We start from the raw sequence: 22,704 nt of genomic DNA on the forward strand, positions 1-22,704 counted from the left end.
TTTTACAATCCCTGGGGCCAGCAACTCCTCGCATCGAATTCAGCCTTCATACATTCCGTCTGTTCAACATATTGATGCTATTTTCCGCGCAGATCCATGCCAATACTTGTACGTTGTAGCAAGCATAGCTATTTGCCACTTGAATTTTGTGCGCCAAAATCAGACACCATAAGTAGTATAAACGGAACAAGGAAATTACGTAGAAAAATCATCAAAATGTCTAACATGTCAATATTCAGCAATTTAAATTTACAATTTTGAGACGAGTCCTTTTCTGCTACTGCCCTCACACTGTTGCCACCAACATATTACCATTTGTACACTTAAATTGCAACTCTGAGTAAGCTGAAGAATCTCACCCTATCAAACAAGATGACCATCAACTAGCATTTTCAGCTCCATATACCATACCCAGTGATGCTGTGGGGATTAACTTGAGTCGTGTTCACCTCTGAGGTTCTCACCTTTGCTTCACCCCAAATCAGAGATGCTGTTGGCGAGTCCAAGCTTGGCATCTGCTTCTTACCTCCAGCTGGAGATCCTTCAAAAGTGAGTCCTCCAGGACTCTCATTTGAAGTTAGGCAGCTCTCAGTGGAACAATCTGCCCCTTGGTGATGCAGACTCGATGGTATTTCTAGTCCATGGACTTCACTCACTGCTTCAGTTTGTAATGATTGAAAGCCAAGTGGATCAAGAGATGCACTCCTTGGTGTCTTTGTGGCTGAACCCTTCTGACTCTCCGTGTCAATAACTGTACCTCCTAGAAATTGATCAGCAAGCATCTTACAAGCCCTCTCAAGCATCGCTAAATATCTTCGTTCGGCATCCTCACGAATTTGCAGATGCTTCTCTGCCTAGAAAATTAAAGTGGAAATACTTACTACTTGAATCTCAAGTAAAGTTTTGTTAATCATCAGTCAGTTGCTATTTTGTACAAATGTGGAAGTATGGTTTAGCAGTATCAAAAGCAATTAATAAGAGGTTCACTCAAGAATTATAAAAACCGTCTCCTTCGCCTAAACAAACCCACATCCAACAGCCACCACCAGCCAAGCATGTCTTTAACAGAACCAGTCCAACATAGGAGCAGGAAAATAATAATACCTACTCCAAAATGAGAAGATTTACCTCAACTTGTAGATATAATTTGCTTTGCACTTCCATCTGTACTCTTAATGCTTCCTTGACTTCATATCCCCTATACATAACATTTGCAGAACTCAGTAATTCCAACCATTACCAAGCACCGGACTTTTTGAGTGAAGAAGAAAATTAATCTTACTCGTTCATATCAGAAGTTGTTATATTTGGGGAACTATTGCAGCCACCGGGACTTTCTAAAAGGTAAGAGCCAGACAATCCTTCAATAAGGAAGTTGTGAATAAGTCAGATGCAAACAGGCAAAAAAGAAATATTCATCCCAGGAAGCATTTGGTATAATTGAAGTTTTTGGTTTCCCATTTTCTTTTGGGATAAAAACACATAGGGAATTCAGTAGCATGTGCTAAGTTTATTTTTTAATCGTTTATTTCAAAATCATTCTCAAAACAAAAAATTAAAAACAAGAAACAACAGATCACTGCATGCATATTACTGCTACTGCTTTTAAGATACAAAAAGCTAGTGTATTTCTTTCCTATCTTCTTTCACACTGTTTTTGTTCCAGTTTCTCTCCTTTTCCTTTGCTTTCTATATATACAAGTTAAAAGAAGAAATCAAATTCTCAAAGGCCAAAATCTGAACATGACTCCCATAATTCTTGGCTCCAAGCAATTTCATGCAAATCTTGTGTGCAATGACTGGGAATAAGAAATTGATGAGTTTCTCTTGGAGTAGCAGGGAATTGATCGCTCATGATGCAATTTTAGGATATGGTGGGTGGTCTTTGGTTGGATATTCAAATTTTATTAATGTCAAAAAAGCTAAAGAAATTGAGACTGTTGATAATTATATTAAAAAATAGAATAAATGAGGAAAATAAAACAACAGAACAGAAAAAGTGAAATGGTTTCGCAAAATCAAAAACAGAAAGTAGTTATTGTTTTTGATAAACAAAAAACAAAAAATGGGGAGTGTTACCAAACACACCCTTAGATTTGAAGTTTTTCATCAGATGATCTAATGGAAGAAATGCATTAAAATATAATCAAATTATTGATGGCCAATTTCCTTTTATCTTTCTTTTAGTTATGTATTATCATTAATTTTTCATCTTGGGGTTGGCCAAGGGGACATCACCTAGATAATATTGGAGAAATAACATCTCATCAATCTGAATCCAGTCAAATTGATTGATTGCTAATAACACATTTGTTGAGATTCTGGCTCTATATTTAGAGAAGATACTATATGGTATAATGTTATATTAAGGCCTAGATAGGTTCTAATTAGGACAATAATTCTTGTATTTCAGGTTTCTCCAATTCTATAGAAGGGGAAACAACTCCATTCTATTTATGGCAACTTATAACTTTCTCCTTCATAGTGAAAATTGCAGGTGACTATATGTGGATGGATATTAATTTCTTGTATCTTGTTCTATTTTTTATTTTTCCGCTGTTCTATGTTTCTTATTGTAATCCATTGGATTACTGGAATTTCAGTGGGGTTTTTCAACATAAATCTTGTGGATGATATCAAGAACTATGAAGAGGGGGAGAGGGAGTATCAGGGCTTACCATCTTTAGATGCTTCACCAATATCCTTTCCTGATTGCTTACCCAGTCTGTATTTCTATAATACCACAAGAAAAATTCGAGTTAATATTAAGTAACATCCGTTTTGTTTCCACAAAAAATGTTTTAAATTAAATAATATTGTATAAAAAATATTATTGAATAATGAAATGAAACCTGGAGATGGCTCTTCAAATGAAAGAGTGTGAGTCCCTTCACGTTCATTGTTCGCATGATGGCCTTTGGCGTAGCTTCTGCAATAATTATTTATGTCCTCATTTAAAATACCAAAAAAAGAAGCATCCATAGAGTTGAGATATTACCAAATAGTGAAAAGTCTTCATAGTGAATCAGGAACAAACAGATTACACACGATTGGTTTGAGCTAGTGCACATAAATATCAAAACCAGTCTATCTCCCAAGTGACAAATATGAGCTCATAATCACAAGCAAAAAAAGAGGAATCATTGACCTGAGCAAACTGATATTTAATCCAAACTTTCTTTGTTTGTCAATTAGTTAGTTAGTTCAGCTTGCAAGTCCGCCTACTTTGGATTGACTTGTAAAAGATTCAGAATTTCCCCAAGACCACAATGGAGGGGAAGACTGGTAGGTGGAAGGCTAGTGCATAACTTGTATGATTGGTTTCATCAAAAGGTCTGCACAAAGGTCTATCAAGGTTAGTGGAATTAGCCACCTCCTGAATTCCAAGTTGACCACATAAGAGCTTCATGAAATACACATGCAAAAGCTGGAATTCACATGAAACATGAGAAGAAAGAAAAGAAAAAGGCACAACTTTGCCCTCATTTAAATATAGACAAAGCACCGAAATAAAATTTAATTTGATAAAAAGGATAAAAGATTTAACGTAATGGAGTTATGAACCACTGAATACCAAACTTACATGGGACCAGACTGCTAAAAGGGAAAAAAAGTTCGCAACTTGTCTAACATAAAGAGCTTAATAGCAACACAAAGAACTAGCTGACTCGATGAACCAAGCGTATACACCATCCCGTAAAACATATTTGCATGAAACTTAATTAATAAGAAGTGGAGAGACATAAAAATGCTCATTAAGGAAAATGTTTAGTTAGAAAACAAGTTTCTGTATATACTCTCTAACTGTAGCTAGACTTGTGTGAAGAGCAAAAATAATGTCTTTGGACAAATTATGCAGGGCACATAAAAGAGAATCGTCAGATGGGAGAGAACTAGAGGACATTCATATTGAGAACACACAGACAAGTAAAATGAAGCGTTCGTGAAGATAGCAAACAAGAAAGTTAAGGAATAGCAGTAGACGGCAGAGCGAGAAGAGAAAAGAAAGGAAGAAAAGCACAGACTATTGGCGCCACCGAGCTGAGCGACGGCGTCAACGAAGCGTTCGTGAAGATCGGCAGTCCAGCGGAGGCGAGGTTTGGGATCGGAAGTCAAGACAAGGCATGGCTCTCCTCCTCCGGCTGCAATTCTCTGAGTGCTAGTAGTGTGGTTCTGATGTTGCATTTGTACCTGCATATTTTCCTGGTGACCCACAATACCACCGCCGTGGTGGGGCTGAATCGGCCTCTGGAACATTTGTTGTATCTTACACAGAAGGGGGGAAATGGGAACAAGGAAAACCCACGCCTCAACACCACCACCACCGCCGCCACCAACCACCAACGATTGGAGTGCGCGGTCTTGTAATGATATCCCAATTTCCCGATTCCCGGAGTTGAAGAAGAGCACCCCAATTAACTGTACTCTACCGTCAACTTGCTTCTCCACTACTCCAATGGGTTAAACGTGAAACTAGAAAGGCGAGCCTTTTTTTTGACTAATTGACTTTCTTTCTATATCGCTTAAAAGCTTGAAAAGATTGGTTTTGGTTTAAATGTTTAACTTCGGGCATCCGCGATCAATGGACTTGGGCCACTTGGCCCGTTTAATAAGGTCGTTGTATTTCGCTTAACGGCACCGTATTTATTTTTGTATATTTTGCATTTTTTTTTTTTGTAGAAAAACATAAAGGCAGAACTGTAGAAAAGGCGGCTTTGAAGCCTTTGCTTTGCACATCGCAGAGAGAGAAACATTCCTTGGTTCCCTCCAATTTCCCTTCTTTTCAACAGCTATATCGTTCTATTTCTTTTACTGGGAAGTGGAGTTAGAAGAAAGCTACAAATGGAGACGTTAAATTCGAGTGGTGGAGAAGGGGACAGCGAGACTAATGTATCGGTAGCTCGCGGGGGACCTATTTACGTTCCTAACTTCGTCGGTCCTCTTACTAGGGTTCCTGAATTTGAGTCCGCTCTTCTCCATGAACTTCAGGTTCTTCACTTCTCTCTCTCTCTCTCTCTCTCTGCATTTGTATCTCATGAATTTCCAAGACCATTACTACCACTTTACATTTAAATTAATTAATCAATTTACTTGCCTGATGAATTTACATAGGATTTGAAGGCTGAGCTATGTTTGGATCCTTCTTCACTTCCCAATGACGATGATATTTCGTATGTGTTTTTTTCTTTTTCTTTTTTTCAACTTCTCCTGCATGCCATTCTTCTTTTTACAAAATATTGATCGATTTCAAAAATTTAATTGGTCGCAGTGTAGATGAACTTAAAATTTTCACTGATGAAGATTTGGTGGAGATGGCCTTGAAGGATACTACTAATGTATGTTGATTTTTTTTTTCTTCTGATTTTGATATAATTTATTTATTATGGAGTATGTTTGCACGTGGTTTCGGAATGAAATATCTTGGATTAAGATAATAAGAAATTCAATGAACGTCTCATGGTTATTGACTGCAGGATCAGAACAAAAATGTAAGTTCCTCTCTGTCATCATCTGAAGAGCACTTGAATGCAAGGTGAACAGTGTAGTTAAATTGTGCTTTTAGCGTATGTGTTCTTTTTTTTTTTTTTTCAATTTTTCCTGCATGCCTAAGTTTCTATTTACAAAATATTGATTAATAGCAAAAATTTAATTGGTCGCTGTGTCGATGAGCTTAAAATCTTCACTGACGAAGACTTGGTAGAGAAGGCCTTCAAGGATACTCCTAATGTATGCTGATTTTAACTTTTTCTTCTAATTTCGGAATAATTTATTCATTATGGAGTATGTTTGTACTTGAATTTTGGATGAAATATCTTGGAATAAGATAATAAGAAATTCAACTGACTGCAGGATCAGAACAAAAATGTAAATTTCTCTCCGTCATCTGAAGAGCACTTGAATGCAAGGTGAGCACTGTAGTTAAATTGTGCTTTTACAAGCATTCTCTGTTTGCATACCGATTAAGATATCAAAATTCCATTCTCTGCCTTAGGCTTCCAATCATCCATACTCATTTTACGTTGCAGGTTTATATCTGCTGTATTCAAGATCAGATACTTCTTGATTTCTCAATGTATGTATATAGTTGCCATTTCATCTTATCAGGTTCAGCATACTGCTTGATTAGTACACTCATTCATTCCCATCCATTGGAGAGAGAAACAAAAAAAAAAAAAAAAAAAAGTGAAAGCTCTCTTGATTTCCATTGTTTCTTACATGCCAATGAAGATTGAGGTTGTCAATTTGAAATAAAATGACAATAACCCACCTAACTAGGTCGTTTTAGCTTGCTTCACAACTTTTGAATTGTATCAGTGAATTTTATTTACCTTCTATTGCTTTGCCTCTTCTGCAATCAAGGATCTTTTCCCTGTTTGGAAATATAGGTCCTTTACAATATTATATCTACCTTTCAAGTTTGCCCTATTCTTTGCTAAATGTATTTACTTTTGCTTTCAGGACAGGAAGAGGAGAGGATCCTTCAGCTGCTTTGGAACCATTAAATGGAAGAACCTGTTGTGATGGAACTATTGATGACAATAAATCAAGGATGAGGAAAAGGTCTTTGAAACCATCAGATGGATCTCATACTGGAAACAACTGTAATACTATTATCAACAACAATTTAAGGAAGCAAAAAGGAAGCAAGGCAAATACGCACTCGATTGACGTATTTTACCTCCCACTAAATTCAATTTTGACCTTTTTGTGGTTGCTGCTAATATATTTCTTTTTTATTGAAACAACACCCAATTAGAATGCTATATAAATTATCAACTTGGTTTCTTTTTTTTTTTTTTTTTTTTGTATAGTTTTTCAGTCAATCATGTTTCTGCTCATATTACTAAAAATACATAATCTAATTTTCTTTTTTTGCTGAAAACACTTGGTATTCCTGCCCACCTTAGTAATTTTCTTGGAGATGACAAGAAACATGATATTACGACTAATCTTTGATGCACTTGTTTGGAATTAAATTAGCTGTAGTTAGGAAGACTAAGGAAAAATCCTAGCAAATCTATTACATGGGTAATGCATTGCAATTGAGAATATGTTAGGCAGAACCTTTTTCTAAGATGACCCTCATTTATGGTGAGCATATCATAAATGCTTTGGTGTATTTAATGAAACTATTATTCTTGTATGTTCAGGAGAGTTGCCTTAAAAAGGTGGATGAACTGTTGAAAATCAAACAAAAGCAGGATGAAGACAAAGCAGCTGCCAGACTGCATTCACTAAAGTTTGTATTAGAATATGAGTTTTCAACTCTGTATAATATATGCATTTCTTCTGATTTTGTTTTTATTGCTACCTCTTATTTTGGTACCATTGCAGTTGCAAGATCAGTAAGGGTGTTATTATGTCCTCAGAGAGAACTGAAGCAATGAAGTACCTCAAGTTTACGAATGGGAAACAGGTTGTCCAAGAATTGTCTGTCTTTTTCTTTTCCATATACATATACACCCTCCAAGGGTTTCTTTGGATTTGGATAAGAACAAAGGGTAGGTTGTAATGAGAATGAGGCAGTACTTGATTCCTTGATTGCAATGTTCATGCCAGGTTGTTGGTGGTAGGCCATTGCTAGTGCTGGTAGCTATGCTTGATTTGTCAGCTCACATTGGAGGTGTTGACGATTAGATTTTAGGATGAGACTTAAGACGTGTTGGGAGTTATGGTGGACGTTATTGATAAGATTTTGTCACTTTAATTCTAGAATATGCTCTAAAGAAAAGGATGGAATTGGACAGCTCACCAATACCATAGTCTAATTTGTTTATCTATGATTCATAATGCTTAAGATCATTCATATTGCTGAAAAGTTCTTATTTATACTTCGTTCATCTTTTATTTCCTTTTTTTCTCTGTTAAATTAAAAGCAGCTGAAGCCCTCAAACGTTCAAGAACACATAGCGGTGCAGTATCCAGAGGTTGTTCTTTGTATTGAGGTTTACCACAATGTGCGTAACTGGCTAAAGGTATACAGTTATATCCTGGTGTCTTATAAATAAATTATTTTTCTCTTGGGTAATTTTTGTTGGCTATAAGTCAAGATCAAGATGATTCTGTCATATTGTACAAATTACTTGGACTTCCAAATAGTTTCCTGAAGTTTATAAGCAAAGGTGCATGAATGCATGTTATTTATATAGGGCATTAGGGTTTCATAATTTTGAAAGTATTCTTCTTTGTATGGCTTTTTTTAAGAAGTTTGTAGTGTTATACACGATGATCATTGTGTATCGGATTTTTGCTTACCATTATGTTAGAGGTGTTTTTAAGCAGATATTTGAAAATCACAGGTGATATTGTGTGTCATGGCCTATTTCCAGATGTTACACTTTACCTTATGGCTGTTACTGTTTTAACTACAGATCTCCCTTGTTTTTTGGTGAGCTAACTTTATGAAATAATTTGTGAGCCCATGGAACAGGCGCAATAAAACTTTATACCCTTAAAAGTTAAAAAATGCAGCTGTCCCTTCTGAAAATTCTTGTGATTTATTTGTTTGTGGAGGTTGGGAAGGGACTAACTTCAGATCCTAAAGCTAAAAATGGGATCTAACTAAACTACAATTAGTTCGTTGCTGATGCATCATAATGTACTGGTCACATATATAAGCTGCTATTGTAATAGAATCCATAAGCGATAGCGGAACACACATTTCTTTCTCTCTCTCTGTATATTTCCCTTTCTTTTACTTCTTCCTTTCCCTCCAATTCCTCCTTTTTCTGTTCTTTGTCAATATTAGGGCCCAATTTGCCTCTTTCCATGTACTCTATTGACATCATTTGGAGATGTTCTGTAGATACAAGAGTTCTTGGTGCTAGGAAGGCAAACACTAACTGAAATGAGGGACAAAATTTATTGCATGACAGACCAGGTGATGCAAAAAGCTGGGCAGCATGACCCGTCTGGATATTTTCTCATAGAAGTAAGTTGTTCTATTTGCTCATTTGGTTTTATAACGGAGATAGTTTGGCTTTTGTGTAACAGAAAGCGCAATTGTGTAGGATGTGTTTTACAATGATATGAGGAATCCATCTGCAATAGACTATAGTGATCCCATATTTGATTGGCTTAGAAACTCGAAGGATGATGCTCTTAGAAAATGGGAGTGTATCATAAGTGGTGAATTGCATCAAAAGCAGAAAGCAGTGGTGGGGGAGGCAACAACCTCGCATTTGCCTCAATTCAGACGTGCAGACATGCAGAAAACACGGTTTTGTGACCTGAGATTTCGTCTTGGTGCTGGTTACCTGTTTTGCCACCAGGTACAGTTTCACCTGCACATATTCTTGGTTAGAAATAAAGTAACTATGACATTTAGTTGACTCAATTTTTTAAGTTTCATCATCTCAAATTCATGTATTTGACATGAGCTGATGGTGATTCTTGAATTTACATGATGAAGCATCTTTATTCAATTCCTTTTGTTTGGAAATTACTTGGTACAGGGAGACTGCAAGCATACCTTTGTTATCAGAGATATGAGATTGATTCATCCTGAGGATGTACAAAACCGGGCAGCTTATCCAATAGTAATTTTCCAACTGAAAATGCGAATGCAGAAATGTAATGTCTGCAAAATCTTCAGGGCTACAAAGATGACAGTGGATGATAAGTGGACCCCGTGTAACCCTTGCTATTTCTGTAATGATTGCTATTACCTCCTTCACTACTCAGAGAATGGATCTCTTCTGTATAGTGACTTCTCAACATATGATTATTTGCATGACTAATGGCTTCAATGACATGTTAGATCTACATTTTTGTAATGTAGTCATTTATTGTAGTGAATGAGCGGTTGATTTATCACAATTTTAATTGCAGTGATAAACGCTTTGATTTCAAATACTAAAGGCTATTGAGCACCAAAGTTCTGAATCCTGCTATCTGGCATTGTTGTGAGCCCTTGTTAAGAACACTATTGAACATGTTAGAATTAGAAGTTATTAAAAATCATTTTGAGGTGAATTTGACACCATAAAAGCTACCCCCATAACAATTAAATGGCTATTTGAAGCTGCTTTTCTTTTTCCCATATCTTAAAATAGTGCTTTCAATGTAGTCCTCGCACTCCATGCGGACGACTGTTTGCAGTGTTATGAAGGGCATTGCGCTGGCTGACGTAGGTATGCATTTGTGTGAAAATGCACGCTGAACATTTTCTACTTCAAATATAGCAGTCGATGCATAGTAGAAAATGGCAATGGATTTGGGCAGTAAAGCATGAGGTATAATTGTACAACTATTTTAACTACATTTGTAAATTCTGTTAAAGCACACTCTCGTTTGAACATACTTTTCTGCCTCCGTTTAAGCATAGGTGCTTAATTAAATCATTTGGAATAGGAAGCTCACAGAGAATGTCACAAACAGGCATAGTCTAGCGCTAAGCATCGACTCAGTTTGATTCCCTTCTTCCCAGTTGCTAAAAAAAATGGAATGACTCTTGTGGATCAAGATTGATGTATAAACAAATAAATGTAATTTACGGTGGAACTTTTTGGTTGCTCGAATCAAATTCTATAACCATGCAAGTGCTTAGCCCATCTTCTAGCCATGTAAGGATCATGGTAGTCCCAACTCTCAACGCTGCTAGTTCTTCCACCAATAATGTTGGCGTCTCTCCCTGCTACTGCTGCAGCTGCAGCTGCAGCTGCAACATCTATGCTGGCGTCCTCTTCGTCCCTTTTATCTCCTAAACTTAGGACAATTTCCCCTGTTCTGGTGCACTCATCAGCTCCTTCCTCAACATAGCTGTATCCCACGCAGACATGTCCACGATCACCCATGTTCAATAACACTCTCCTTTCTTCGTTACATCTTAGCTCTCCAAGCCTTATAATCCTGCCTTCTTCCCCGATTCTCAGTTGGACATCTCTGATCATGCCTCCGAGCAGTCTCACCAAGAACTCTTCAAATTCATGCATGACAAATCCATTAGAAGTCCCAAAACCAAATCCCACATGAAACCGATGGATTGGAATGGGGAACTGCAAGTTTGTAGCATGGTATGATCTTGTAGGACTATCAGAGAGATGCAAGATACATGAGTCCGGATTCTTGTGTGCACGATCTTCAAGTATCTTTATCCCTTTCTTGAGTCCTTCAGAAGGATCTGCTTGTCCCATAAAGAAAAGACGATCAATTACTTGCAGGGCTGTGCGCTTGCCATATGATGTCATGCGTCTCAATGGGAAGACACGGGCTGCAGAGGAAGAGTAAGTCACAATAGCCAGACGATCAATGGAGCGGAGAGAAAATACCACTAATGCCATGGACTGCTTGAGAAGTCTCAAATGCGCTCCATTGGGGCTTGCAACCAGAACCAAGTCTTTTGCTCTTTGATGTGTTGATTTTACAGAGAGATAGGCAGCAGCAGGTCTTCTATTTGAGGAGGAGCATGTGTAAGGAGATGGAGGGTAAAATATTGAAGGGGAGAAGGCTGTTATGTGATGGGGAGGGTTGTAGTGTGAGCCATGACTAGTTCGTTGTGTGTATGGATGACGAAAGATTGTTGGTGGTATGGGCACGAGAGAGAAGTCAAGGCGTGGATGATTGGAGGTGTCATCAGGCTCAATAGGGTCATCGTCATTGTAACGAGCAGACCGTAGAAAGGAGCGTCTATGAACCCTGAAAGTGGCAATGGAGTCATCAAGGATTCGAAAAATGGGGTCATTTTGGAGAGAACAAGGTGGGTTTAGGTTGCGGGGGAGCTGGGTCCAATGGGCACGGCAGATGGGGCAGGTGACACTACCATGACGCACATTGGATGAGATGCAAGCAAAGTGGAATGCATGAGAGCACTGAGCTGTGAATATAGCCTGGCCCGGGCTGTTCCCCGTGCTGTAAGTCAGAGCTTCCAGGCATATTGCGCACAAGTTCTGCTGCACAAAATGAAGCAACATCAAAAGGATTAGATACATTACCCAACTAAGAACCCCTCGTGACTCGTGAACATGCTTCAAAAAATGTGTTAAATCAGCAGCAACTGCATCAGTTACTGCTATTGCCCTGTGAAGCTCTTGGAGAAGTATAACTAAAAAACCATGGGAGATCTAGATGTCCTACATGGCCAACTTGAGAATTACACACATCAGAATTTGATCTACATCCAATTGCTGCTCTATGCTGCGTGAATGTTAGAAAGTACTCTAGAAGGTTCATGTATGTTATTATTGTTAAATAGCAACCATTGCAACCGAACAATTATTATTAATTACAGCATAAAAGATACAAACTTTTAAATGAAAGAAAAACAAAGTTAGCTGCGGTTTGACAAATAGGGTCATTATTGTGAATGATTTAGCAACATCGTGATACTTAGATAAGGCTGTTGATTTTAAAGCGAACTAGGTCAGGAAATCTTGAAACTCAAATCTCTCAAGCCAAGATTTAAAATCGAACTGAAAATAAGACAGTAGGAAAGGGGGAACAAAATTATTTGAAGTTGTTAACAGAGACATGAAATCATGTGATGGCATAATACCTGGTGCGTAGAGGGGACCTTAAGCAGTAGGATATGTCATGATGGGAATTTGTAATGTGGCATTATATGCTTAATTAAAGAGTAAACTATATGAGAACTGCAATTTCTGTTCATACCTAAAATGATTGGTGTCGACCTTTTTGGCGTTCTCAAGTATGGCGGATTTGAAACTTGAAATTTGAATTATCAGATATAAATATTCAAATTAGAAATGGACAAAAGAGGCAAAAGCATAGCACAAATAAACATGAAACTGTTGAGAGTTGAGGAACATTGGATTCCAAAAGTAAATGCAACGGCTCTGAATGCTTCCAATTAAAAATCACAGATAATTTTTTATCTTTTTGAATTCTGAAGCCAAACCTAGCCTACCTTAGAAGCCACGCTATTGTCATTGTCGATGGCGGTGGATTCTGTTTCCTCTAAGGTATTCTTTGGCTTTGTAGGAGAAATAACCGTAGAATCCGACCCCTGCATTGACAATCATAATTTAGTTTACAGATGTTAGCCCTTTCTTAGTCTTTCATTCATATTTTTACACAAAATGATAATGGGTTTTTAATTTCGCAAGAAATCAAGAAAAAATTGGTTATCATCAATCAATATCATAAGCTTTACTAAGGAAATTAAAAAGAAAAGGAAACGGAGAGGAAAAGAAGTGGGGAAGGGAATGAGAGTAAAGTTGGGACTGTTGAAGTGAAGAGAAATGAAAAGGGAAATTTGTCTTTCTGGATTGCTTCGTTAATGACTGATTGATTGATTTCTTAAGAAGAGAAATCTTTAAGCTTTTGGTAAAGAAACAGGGGAAATAACCAGAAATGAGATAGTATTGGGAAATTAAGAAAAACAAGAAAGAATGAATGCTATACTGTCTAACTCCAATCTTGGATTATATATATATATATATATATTGACAAAGAAAAGAAAGACTTACATTGATGGAGTTGTCAATGGAAAGGGGATCCCCAAGAGCAGGAGGCTTTCTAGAGGAGAAGGAAGCGCAGGCAGCAACCACCATTTTCCTAGCTGCCTTTTTAAGCTTTGAGGACGCTTCTCCCACCCCCATTTCTCTTCTTCTTCTTCTTCTTCTTCTTCTTCTTCTTCTCCTCCTTCTTCAAATTTTATTTCTTTATCCTATGAAGAAAGGAATAGAAGAAGCCTAGAGAGTGAGTGACATATAAGGAGCTGAAAAAAGTGCAGACAAGGTTCTGCAATTTCTTCAGCACTTGCCGCTTGCTTTTCTTTTCTTTTTTTTTTTTTTTTTGAATTCTAATCCTTTCTTTTCTCTTCTCTTCCGTTCCTTCTCTGATCTTTCGCACTTCAAGTTTGATTTAATTTAATTTAATATTTATAGCACTCACTGTGACACTCTCTATCCCTTTCAAAAGTCTGGCCTTCAGGCTTCAGTCCCTCACTCTCCTATCATATAACATAACATATTCATATGCTATTACTACTGCTGCTGCTTTACTCTCTCACTAGAAGTTGAATAATACCCTTCGAAACTACTTTTTGGTTTTTACTACCTCCTCTCTCTTTCTTTCTTTCCTTTCTTTCTTTCTCTGCCTTCTTTATTATTTTATGGTCTTTTTCTTTTTCTTTTTATCCTTTTTCTATTCTTTATTATATTACTCGATTACGTTTTCCTTTCTTGGATTTAACTGAAAACTTCAGTTTTCTGCTGCCATACACTGTCATATTCTTCTGTTTTTATTTTAATGTAAAACATTGTTTAATACTAATTTTATCTGCAATCATTTTTTTAAACACAGATTCAAAATCCCATTTGTGCTTTTGCTTTATATCTGTAGGTAGAGAATGATAATAAAGGGAATTACTTGTTATTGGGATGGTGTCTTAAACTGATTCCATTGCCAAAAAGAAAAATAAAGGTAAGTCTACCATCTTTTTGGGTGTATGACAGTGTTCTGTAAAATCTTTACCAAAATAGTGTTTTCTAAAACTATTTACCAAAAATAGTAGAATTTTTTGTTGAAGAATTTCAAAAAATAATGCACATAACACAAGTAGATTTAATGTAACCAAAACGCGAATTGTATACAAAAATATTAAAACTGAATGAATCTACTTAATTGAACACCGTAAAATTAGAAGCTCAACATAATAACAAATGATAAATAGAAGGACAAGAAAGGCAAAAACGCAAATATTAGATGGAGAGTAACAGTACGAAGAAGGGAAAGGTGAGGAGAGGGCCAGAGGGGACCAACCTGACTAAAATTTGTTTTTACATGTCCCTCCACTGTGACGCTGTCCACTCTCTTCTATTATCCTTTGTATTACCCCAAATCCAACGTGCGGCTAATATTTTACCCATCACTTCCCTTCCAAATTTGTATTTGTATTTCTATACCCATCTCTGCTCACTTGGCTGTCAATATTAACTATGTTTGCTGTTTAGATCTGTCTATTAATTGTTCAAAACTAGATTTTTCCCTCCTTTGATGACACTTTAGTGCCACATTTTTCAGCCAAAATGCTGCCAAGTCCAAATTTCTTGAGAAAAGTAGGAGAAGAAGTAAAGAAAAGACCGTTAGATTTGAATTTAAAGAACTTCAAGTTGAGCAAAAGAGATCAAACTCTATGATGGCTTGGGGCCTTTGGCTTTTAGGGAAAAAAAAGAAAAACAAAAATTTGCTTTCACTCATTGTATTCCATCTCAGCATCTTAGCCACATGCTTAATTTCAACTTGCTTATGTCCATAAAAATAATTAGCCAGCTCCCCCTTCAAAAAGGTTTCGAGTTCCCTGCACCTTGATAATAATTTTTACCACAAAAAATATATATACAGATAACGGAAATCTTTAGGTTTGAACGTCTAACAACCAAGAAAGCAACATTCAGCCTCATTTTAGGATTGGTTTGTCTAAAATATTTGGCTTTTGGTTGTTAATGTATATATATGATCAATGGTATAAGCTTGTTTGTTCTAGAAATATAATTAATGCATGGATGTGCACTGAATATGGTCCATTACACATCAGAAGACTGTCTAACATATAAGAACTCGATGTTGATTCTGATTAGACAATCTAACTAATAGCAAGGGAGTTATTAGTGATATGGAAACAATTACAGCCTACCTACCAATCTGATGATTTGCAGCTGAAGACAAATTTAATTTTTAATATGGATTGAGTTTGTTCTTGAAAGGGTTGTTCAACCATTACAGGCTGATAAGTTTTAATTAATCCCAGATTAGTCAACTAATGTCTCTGTCTAATCATGTTGTTATAATTGAAAAAATGGGTTGATTGAAGTCTAATGAATTCACAGAAACTAAAAGAAGAGAACAATTTCCCACAAGTAGGAAAAGGACAGATGAATATAAAGGGTGGCATTGACAGTATTGAGATGTTTTAGAATCTCTTCTTTAGTGACTGACAAGTGGAATGGCTTTTGAATGATCATCAAAAGAAGTAAAAGAGGAAAGCAAGCTTGATCACTATTCATTATTAGTGTTGTCCTCACTTTTCTTTTCAGTCCTCATCCTATTTGACCATTTCAAACTTGTTTTGTTTCTTAAAAACTTAAAAACACACTTGCTTGTATCATTGCCTTTGTCTTGTTTGAGGTTTGTTTGTGTTTATTTGATCAAAGATTCTTTATTCAGCGTTTAATATTTAATTTAAGGCTACTTGCTCCTTAAAATCTGTAATGTGATGTCCCAATCACGAGGGCTTATGACCAGAACTTTCCATGCTTACCTACAAGATCTAAAAGGCCAAAGCTGTACTGTATCAACTTTCAAGAGTTTGAATGTTGAAAAAATGAACGACATATAATTGAACAACAGAGGCCATTGCTATTTTCAATTGGGCCATGGGCCTTGTCTGACATTATATTTTGGGTTGGGCCTCGCCTTGCAGACAGCGTATCAATACATGCGATTTTGGACTTCAAACTACGTTAAAATTAGTATATTCTATCAATACGAGAAAAAACTGTAGAATCACATGAAGCATGGAGTGGGCCCCCGCAGTTCGGCTTTAAGGATCGATCCAACAAGTTCCAGTTGTTGACTTGTTGTCAATGCAATCAAATCAATGCTTTGCTTCTTTCATTTAATTTTTTTTTTTTATGGTTCACAATTACAGAGCAGAACAGAACAGAACTGAACAGAACAGAACAAAACAAAACAAAACAACTAATTCAATAATTACAAAGGTGCTGGTCCAGTAAATAACTCTGCAACAATTCCACAAATTTCACAGAGACCCATTAAATCCTTATTCCGGTTTCCCAATGGCCTCCATTCGTTTCCCTTGAAAGCCGTTTCGCAATGATTAGCGGAGCGAGCGGCTTGGGTTGTCAAATTAGCGATGACGAAGAAGGTCTCGGAGTTGAGATCATTGTAAGCAACTTCAAGAGACGAAACGGCCTTCTTGTAATCGCGGAAGCATGTCTCGAGAGGCTCGGATTTGCCTTTGTTGATGAGCAACTTTGAGATTAGGTCTCGGGTGTCGGTCGCATTCGTGTATGCCAATCCGACCGAAATGAAGGCAAGTGTGTATTCATCAGCTTGTCCGGCGCGTGAGTCGGAGTATAGAGACTCCACACAGAAGGAATAGTTCCATGTTTGTTTGCAGACCTTGTCCACCAGTTTGGTGGCGGCATCGGATGGACTGTGGAGGAGTGTGAGAAGAAGCAAGACGGAGAGGAAGAAGAGAGAGTGAGTCATAGTCTTGATTCTGAGCTTGATTTCCAGTGAAGGAATTTGTAACTCTCGACTCTCAAGCAAAGTCTGTCGTATTGGGCTATTAATTATCAGAAACAAAAGTCACGTGCAAGCAGTACCATATTATATCTACAATACATATAAGAGAGAAATTTTGTCCATTTATTAATGCCAATAAATAATAAATATTAATTTAATTAAAGATATTAACTCAATAAGTTGAATTTAATTAGGAATTTTTTAATAAAGAGAAAGCCAATTGTGTTTTTACTTCCAAGGCAAAACCCCGACTGAGGTGTATAGTGTTAGTTTTAACATGGTCTGTCTTAGAATATTTTGCAAGCAGAGACAGAGGAGATTGTGTCCAAAAAAAAATGATGCTGAAGTTAGAAAAATATAGGCAACCCCCTTTGCTTTTGGTTTTGACTATCTTCATCTACATTAAAAGTTACCGTCTTGCTGATAATACATAATTTGGAAAGCTTACATTTTCTTTTCTGCATAACAGTCAAAAAAAAGTCTGAACGTTTGCCTTTTTTAATTTTAATTTTCAATTTCGACCTTAAGAATTGATTCAACAAATTCCAGGAGTTCGTTGTAAGCAATCAATACTTCTTTAAACAAAACAATTAATCACAAAGGTGGTGGTCCAGTAAATAATTTTATCAACAATTGCACAAATTTCAGACTCACTAAATCAGAATTCAGAATAGCCAATCTGAAATGGGAGTCTTACACATGCCACATGAATTTGGAAGATAAAGATAACTTTAACGTTAACCTAACCTAACACCAGCTCACTAAATCAGAATTCAGAATAGCCAATCTGAAATGGGAGTCTTACACATGCCACATGAATTTGGAAGATAAAGATAACTTTAACGTTAACCTAACCTAACACCAGCTGCTTTGTTTGGACAACAGCCTGTCCACAGGCTACAATTAATCCCGTCACACACAATCTGTCTGTCCACAACCACCAATTTGTTATTACTGATGCAGCTGTCCTAATTATACAACTCTTTGCTCTTCTAACCCCACAAATCAATAACTATAGCTAGGGAAAGAACACACACTGATGCTCCTGTAGCTAGGATTCTTCCAAAAACCACAAGGCCCCCCAACATATATAAGATTGAAAAAATTCGGACCTCCATAATCTCAGCACAGCAAAACACAGATATCAAAAATATAGTTCCTTTCATTAAAATAGAACAACACTTGAAAACAAATCCTTGAAATAGAGAGAAGACAACACATCAATTATCAACTTTCTATAAGTTAACCATCTAGTTATTTCTACTGCATATAATATACAAAATAGTGCCCCAAGTTGCGAAATCAGTATTTGCTGCCAACACCAAATTCTTATTCAAGAATGCGAAGGACAACACCAAATCAGGGTTCATTATCTTCAGCAAGCAGATGCCAAATGAGGAAGCAGTCTTTAAATTGTGACACTAAGAGACGACTATGCACAGAATGTTGACACTAATATTACAGCCAAAAAAATGTAAGCACTCAGCAATCATTTACAAATACAACTGCCAATTTGCAGATATATAATTAAGAGTCCCAAAATTAACTACCATGCCATAAGGAGAGGAAAAAATTGTGTACGGAAAGAATTGAGCTAGAAGCTTCAACCTAGCAAAAGAACCTAGACAGAGTGATGCAGACCTGTAAAAATATTTGGCCACATGAGGCATGCAGTGGAGCTCTATGATTGGCGTACCAAGAGGTCCCTTCTAGGGGTTAATATTGCATTCTCTCAAATACACATGATCATAATCTACATATTTCGACCAGTAGTTGCGGTACTTTGGTATGCCTATCTCAAGCCATGGTTTCATGTTGCCATTGTAGTGTATAACAGCGGCTCGTTCAATTTCTCTTTGGTTCAAACTGGGGTTATAGCCAAGGCCCAACACATGCCAAGAACGTTCAAGGGAATAAGTCCATTTCCAGAAAGTAATGAGGCCAGGTGGAAGGGTCCCCAACTTCCACAATGTTCTGTCATGATTCTGCACATAAACAGAGCTTGCTTCACAACCAGAAACAGTAAAACAATATAAAGCAAGTAAAGTAAAATTCTCCAGCACAAAATGATGGAGTTACTAAGTGACATACATGCATTTTTAAGAATAACTAATGCAAATGAATTCATATCCCAAAGTTCTAAACAGAATTCCACATAGCATTAGTTATCACCAATTTAGGAATTCCAATAATATTTGGATCCCACATTATTCACACAAAAAAAAAAAGAAAAGAATGAAAACACTTATTCGAGTACATCACTTACCAGCTTCTGCCAATTATGATATACATCAGTGATGTTTTGTCTCCTCCATTCCTTCAAATCAAAGATATTCATTCCATATGCCCATCCACAAGCACGAGGATCAAAATTCTTTGAAATAAGAGGATTTGAGAAGTTAAGATATCGATCAAAACGATGAAAGTTCTCACCACAAGTCTCTACAGCGCCATTAACATTACCCTTCATATCAAGGGACCAAAGGCCTGTAAGATCCTTCTGTACCACTATATCATCATCTAAGAACAGCACTTTGTTGAGCTTTGGGAAGATCTCAGGCAGGTAAAAGCGTAGATGGTTCAGGATGGATAAGTACTTTGGGTTTCGGTACTTCAAATTAGAATCAGAATTAGCACGATGAGCCCTAAAGTAATAATCTATCATAGACTGAGAACCCAACTGCTTGAGAACAGGACTATAACTTGAATTTAACCATGTAAACTCTTCAATATTCTGAACCTGAATAGCGGCTCTGCCTGGTGGATTCACTAGAAACCACATTCTCATTGCTGCATAATTGAGTCTATCAGTAACAATGTGGAAAACATGTTTTGAAGGGTCCTGCAAATGATTAAAGTCGATCAAATAAGTTTGAGGATGTCAACTAAAGCAAACCCCAAGCATAAATAAATAAGCCTTTGAAAGAAAATTGTCAACCTTAGCATGGGTAATTGTGGAGTTCACAACAACAGCTGCTGCCAGAACATTATCAGAGAATAATGCATAATGATACAACCGAGGGTCTTCTAATCTCTCTTGATTTGGAAATTGTTGCGCAGAAGAATTCAAGCTATAGTACTCAGTAGTCAAGCGTAGTGGAAGACAATGTAGACCTTTAGGAAGTGTTTTTGCTGTTAATTGGGTCAAAAACATGGACTGCTTCTTATGCACTCGGAGCTGCTCTTCAGTTGAGTGGAGCATAGCCCGAAGCTTCTTAACCACAGTAGCACAGTCATCCTGCATCTGCTTGCCTTTCGCCAATGATTGATCCATGGCCTTCAATTTCTCATTGGCACTGCATTATTTAATACGATATTCATGTGTAAAATTTGAGAGTTAAATTAACATAGATATTAAAGAAATTGCAAGATTGTGTACCAAACAGAATACACGCACGCACAATAAAACATTCAAAGAAAAGAAATGGAAAAAATAAACAAAAGTTTTGTTAGCAAGCAAGGGTGATGCATTGAAATAGAAACTTACTTCTTTGGCAGATCAGAATCTTTAGTTGCGTCTCCAAGTACACGTTGAACTTCCTTTATCCGCAATCGAAGCTCCCTTGTTAATTGCGGATTGTTCTTTGTTGCTGGAAGAGACAGGTATACCCTTGCCCTAATAAGTTGATCCCTGAGTTGCCGCACTCGAGCATCTGGAAAAGGTGTCTGAAATATCTGTTTATCAATTTTTGGCTTGGGGGAGTCTTTCTCATTGACCATTCCAGAAATTAGAGCAGATTGCTGCTTAAGCTAGCAAAAAAATAAAAAGAAAAACTTTTTAGACCTCCAGTGTATTTAAAATTTCTATAACAGTCCACGCTTGTCTATTCTGACCTGAAGGCAATCTAACAAACAACCTACTAATTTGAAATCATAGATTGTCGTGAATAACTATGAATGTCCTTAAAATAATAAGAACGAATCTCAACTTCACTGGATAATCAATATTGATCAGCCCCATTATCCACTCAATAGATTTATCTAAATTTTACAACAGAGATTTAAGCCGATCTTAAGTGAGAGAATTTGTTATTCTGACTGCACTTCTATCGCAAGGAACTGTGACCCACTAGAGGAATAATCTTTACGCATCTATTCAAGTTAGTAGAGTTAAATCTGATAAATTGACAAGAACTATGAGCCTTTTGAGATGAATATGACTATTTCCAAGAAAAGAGTAGACTTATAGCGGAAAATAAAATACTGAAAATCACAAACAAACATCAAAATCAAATGGTCGTCATGAAAAGAGTTGAAAAATACATTTCAAACCTAAAAGGGAGACGACTTTTGAGCAAAGCACGCATACCCTTGATCCAATACAGAAATAAAATAAATGGAAAGGAAATTAAAAAGAAATTGATGAAGTACCAGATTTCGAGGGGAATTGTCCGACACTCCGTCCTTTTTCTTTGCATCTCCAGCATCATTCTGACTTCCGTCTTGATTAGTGGTGTCAGTGACTTGTCTGATGGTATTACCAGTTTGGGATTGATGTCCATCGTCGGTGGCGGACAATACTCTAGCAGATTTATGTTCTCTTGTATCTGGTAAATGCAAATCTAGCGTAATAGATTAGTGAAAGTTGGTCATATTTGTCGCAGAAAAAAGTTTTAAAAAAAAATATACACGTCATACCTTTAGGTGATGAATCTAGAATTTGAATGGTGAAGTTGTCTGAAGCTGAATTGGTAAAGTTATCGGAATATACAATCCCAATGGGCTCTTTCAGAGCTGCAGCCTCCTGCAGCCAAAGAATTCAACAGGAGAGTGAGATCTGGAATTCAGCACAGGCAAAAAGAGCAGTTCTTTTAAATTTAAAATAAAAATTAAACAAAGAAAAAAAGATTGCCTGGGGTAACACATTGAGATGCTCCCTTGTATCACCGGAAAGAGTCTGAGAAGACAGTAAAAATTGTTCAGATTGTGAGATTTAGAATATACGTATTATTGGAAAAGTAGAAAAAATAAAAATAAAAAGAGCACTTACAAAAGACGTGACGTCTTCAAGAAATTCAGCTCTAGCTGCAGATTCGTAATAAACAAGAAAAAGTTAAGAAGAGAGAACAGAAGAAGCAAAAGGAAAAGGAGGAAACGAAAGAATGAACAAGTTACAGGAGGAAGCCTTGAAGGCAGCGAATCTATCAGTGTAGAGGACAATCGGAGCAATTACGGTGACAAATAGCATCCCAACCACCAAATTCCTGAGCATCATCTTGTTTTCGATGTTATTCCTGTGATTAAATCTCGATTTCAGTTTGTGAAGAAGGAAAGCACCTAGAGAACAGTGTCCTCCATTCAAGGAAAGGAATTCCCCTTTTTTCTTTTCCTTTCGAAATGATCAGGCAGCGATTAATAAAAGCATTGTGATGCAAGATCAAAAACAGGGAAGAAGAAGAAGAAGCAGAGCAAAAGCAGCACAGAAGAGAGGAAAGAGAGTGCGGCGAAGGCGATGATGAATGACTGACAGAT

At 36.9% G+C, this 22,704-nt stretch overlaps 5 protein-coding genes across 10 annotated transcripts; 1 reads left to right on the forward strand and 4 right to left on the reverse strand.

Annotated features, from left to right (window-relative positions):
* Positions 1-173: 173 nt before the first annotated feature.
* Positions 174-4,257, reverse strand: LOC105642123 (protein PHR1-LIKE 3). 2 transcript variants are annotated; one of them, XM_012226821.3, is made up of 6 exons: positions 4,026-4,257; positions 2,853-2,929; positions 2,679-2,733; positions 1,283-1,361; positions 1,129-1,198; positions 174-854 (listed from the first exon to the last, which is right to left on the reverse strand). In XM_012226821.3, the coding sequence occupies exons 1-6, from the start codon at positions 4,255-4,257 to the stop codon at positions 393-395; spliced, it is 975 nt and encodes a 324-aa protein (XP_012082211.1). In that variant the 3' UTR covers positions 174-392. The 2 variants fall into 2 exon arrangements, with proteins under 2 accessions (XP_012082211.1, XP_089573345.1); XM_089717219.1 differs by lacking the exon at positions 4,026-4,257 and adding an exon at positions 2,999-3,752.
* An 88-nt stretch (positions 4,258-4,345) lies between these two features.
* Positions 4,346-9,819, forward strand: SRD2 (snRNA activating complex family protein). Of its 3 annotated transcripts, none has more exons than XM_089717216.1 (14): positions 4,346-4,481; positions 4,681-4,989; positions 5,113-5,171; positions 5,270-5,336; positions 5,475-5,533; positions 5,640-5,727; positions 5,851-5,906; positions 6,460-6,670; positions 7,152-7,240; positions 7,336-7,417; positions 7,878-7,976; positions 8,807-8,932; positions 9,012-9,272; positions 9,456-9,819. In XM_089717216.1, exons 2-14 carry the CDS (start codon positions 4,843-4,845, stop codon positions 9,738-9,740), a joined length of 1,629 nt encoding a protein of 542 aa, XP_089573342.1. In that variant the 5' UTR covers positions 4,346-4,481; positions 4,681-4,842; the 3' UTR covers positions 9,741-9,819. The 3 variants fall into 3 exon arrangements, with proteins under 3 accessions (XP_089573342.1, XP_089573343.1, XP_089573344.1); XM_089717217.1 differs by having other exon boundaries at positions 7,881-7,976; XM_089717218.1 differs by having other exon boundaries at positions 6,460-6,649.
* Positions 9,820-10,215: 396 nt separating this feature from the next.
* LOC105642125 (E3 ubiquitin-protein ligase WAV3) lies at positions 10,216-14,043 on the reverse strand. Of its 2 annotated transcripts, none has more exons than XM_012226825.4 (3): positions 13,428-14,043; positions 12,866-12,964; positions 10,216-11,888 (listed from the first exon to the last, which is right to left on the reverse strand). In XM_012226825.4, exons 1-3 carry the CDS (start codon positions 13,557-13,559, stop codon positions 10,521-10,523), a joined length of 1,599 nt encoding a protein of 532 aa, XP_012082215.1. In that variant the 5' UTR covers positions 13,560-14,043; the 3' UTR covers positions 10,216-10,520. The 2 variants fall into 2 exon arrangements, with proteins under 2 accessions (XP_012082215.1, XP_012082214.1); XM_012226824.4 differs by having other exon boundaries at positions 10,216-11,891; positions 13,428-14,042.
* A 2,505-nt stretch (positions 14,044-16,548) lies between these two features.
* On the reverse strand, positions 16,549-17,330 carry LOC105642126 (cell wall / vacuolar inhibitor of fructosidase 2). Its single transcript, XM_012226827.4, has one exon. It carries the CDS (start codon positions 17,194-17,196, stop codon positions 16,675-16,677), a length of 522 nt encoding a protein of 173 aa, XP_012082217.1. The 5' UTR covers positions 17,197-17,330; the 3' UTR covers positions 16,549-16,674.
* A 1,044-nt stretch (positions 17,331-18,374) lies between these two features.
* On the reverse strand, positions 18,375-22,704 carry GAUT4 (galacturonosyltransferase 4). Of its 2 annotated transcripts, none has more exons than XM_012226829.4 (9): positions 22,348-22,704; positions 22,223-22,257; positions 22,085-22,129; positions 21,871-21,976; positions 21,604-21,779; positions 20,720-20,982; positions 20,171-20,528; positions 19,499-20,074; positions 18,375-19,217 (listed from the first exon to the last, which is right to left on the reverse strand). In XM_012226829.4, the coding sequence occupies exons 1-9, from the start codon at positions 22,445-22,447 to the stop codon at positions 18,942-18,944; spliced, it is 1,935 nt and encodes a 644-aa protein (XP_012082219.1). In that variant the 5' UTR covers positions 22,448-22,704; the 3' UTR covers positions 18,375-18,941. The 2 variants fall into 2 exon arrangements, with proteins under 2 accessions (XP_012082219.1, XP_012082218.1); XM_012226828.4 differs by having other exon boundaries at positions 21,604-21,794.

Source organism: Jatropha curcas, chromosome 2 (genome assembly GCF_041381405.1).
Source record: "Jatropha curcas cultivar XTBG-Jc1 chromosome 2, XTBG_Jcur_1.0, whole genome shotgun sequence".
NCBI classification, from domain to species: domain Eukaryota; kingdom Viridiplantae; phylum Streptophyta; class Magnoliopsida; order Malpighiales; family Euphorbiaceae; genus Jatropha; species Jatropha curcas.

Coding starts and splice junctions, on each gene's coding strand:
- LOC105642123 (XM_012226821.3), bottom strand. CDS start 4,257: ATGTTCCAGAGGCCGATTCAGCCCCACCACGGCGGTGGTATTGTGGGT. Junction 2,734..2,852: donor ATTTGAAGAGCCATCTCCAG/GTTTCATTTCAT, acceptor GTGGTATTATAG/AAATACAGACTGGGTAAGCA. Junction 855..1,128: donor AATTATATCTACAAGTTGAG/GTAAATCTTCTC, acceptor TTAATTTTCTAG/GCAGAGAAGCATCTGCAAAT.
- SRD2 (XM_089717216.1), top strand. CDS start 4,843: ATGGAGACGTTAAATTCGAGTGGTGGAGAAGGGGACAGCGAGACTAAT. Junction 4,990..5,112: donor CTCTTCTCCATGAACTTCAG/GTTCTTCACTTC, acceptor GAATTTACATAG/GATTTGAAGGCTGAGCTATG. Junction 5,728..5,850: donor CCTTCAAGGATACTCCTAAT/GTATGCTGATTT, acceptor AACTGACTGCAG/GATCAGAACAAAAATGTAAA.
- LOC105642125 (XM_012226824.4), bottom strand. CDS start 13,559: ATGGGGGTGGGAGAAGCGTCCTCAAAGCTTAAAAAGGCAGCTAGGAAA. Junction 12,965..13,427: donor CCATTGACAACTCCATCAAT/GTAAGTCTTTCT, acceptor TTGTCAATGCAG/GGGTCGGATTCTACGGTTAT. Junction 11,892..12,865: donor ACAATAGCGTGGCTTCTAAG/GTAGGCTAGGTT, acceptor CATTTTGTGCAG/CAGAACTTGTGCGCAATATG.
- LOC105642126 (XM_012226827.4), bottom strand. CDS start 17,196: ATGACTCACTCTCTCTTCTTCCTCTCCGTCTTGCTTCTTCTCACACTC.
- GAUT4 (XM_012226828.4), bottom strand. CDS start 22,447: ATGATGCTCAGGAATTTGGTGGTTGGGATGCTATTTGTCACCGTAATT. Junction 21,795..21,870: donor TCTAGATTCATCACCTAAAG/GTATGACGTGTA, acceptor CTATTACGCTAG/ATTTGCATTTACCAGATACA. Junction 20,075..20,170: donor CCACAATTACCCATGCTAAG/GTTGACAATTTT, acceptor AATCATTTGCAG/GACCCTTCAAAACATGTTTT.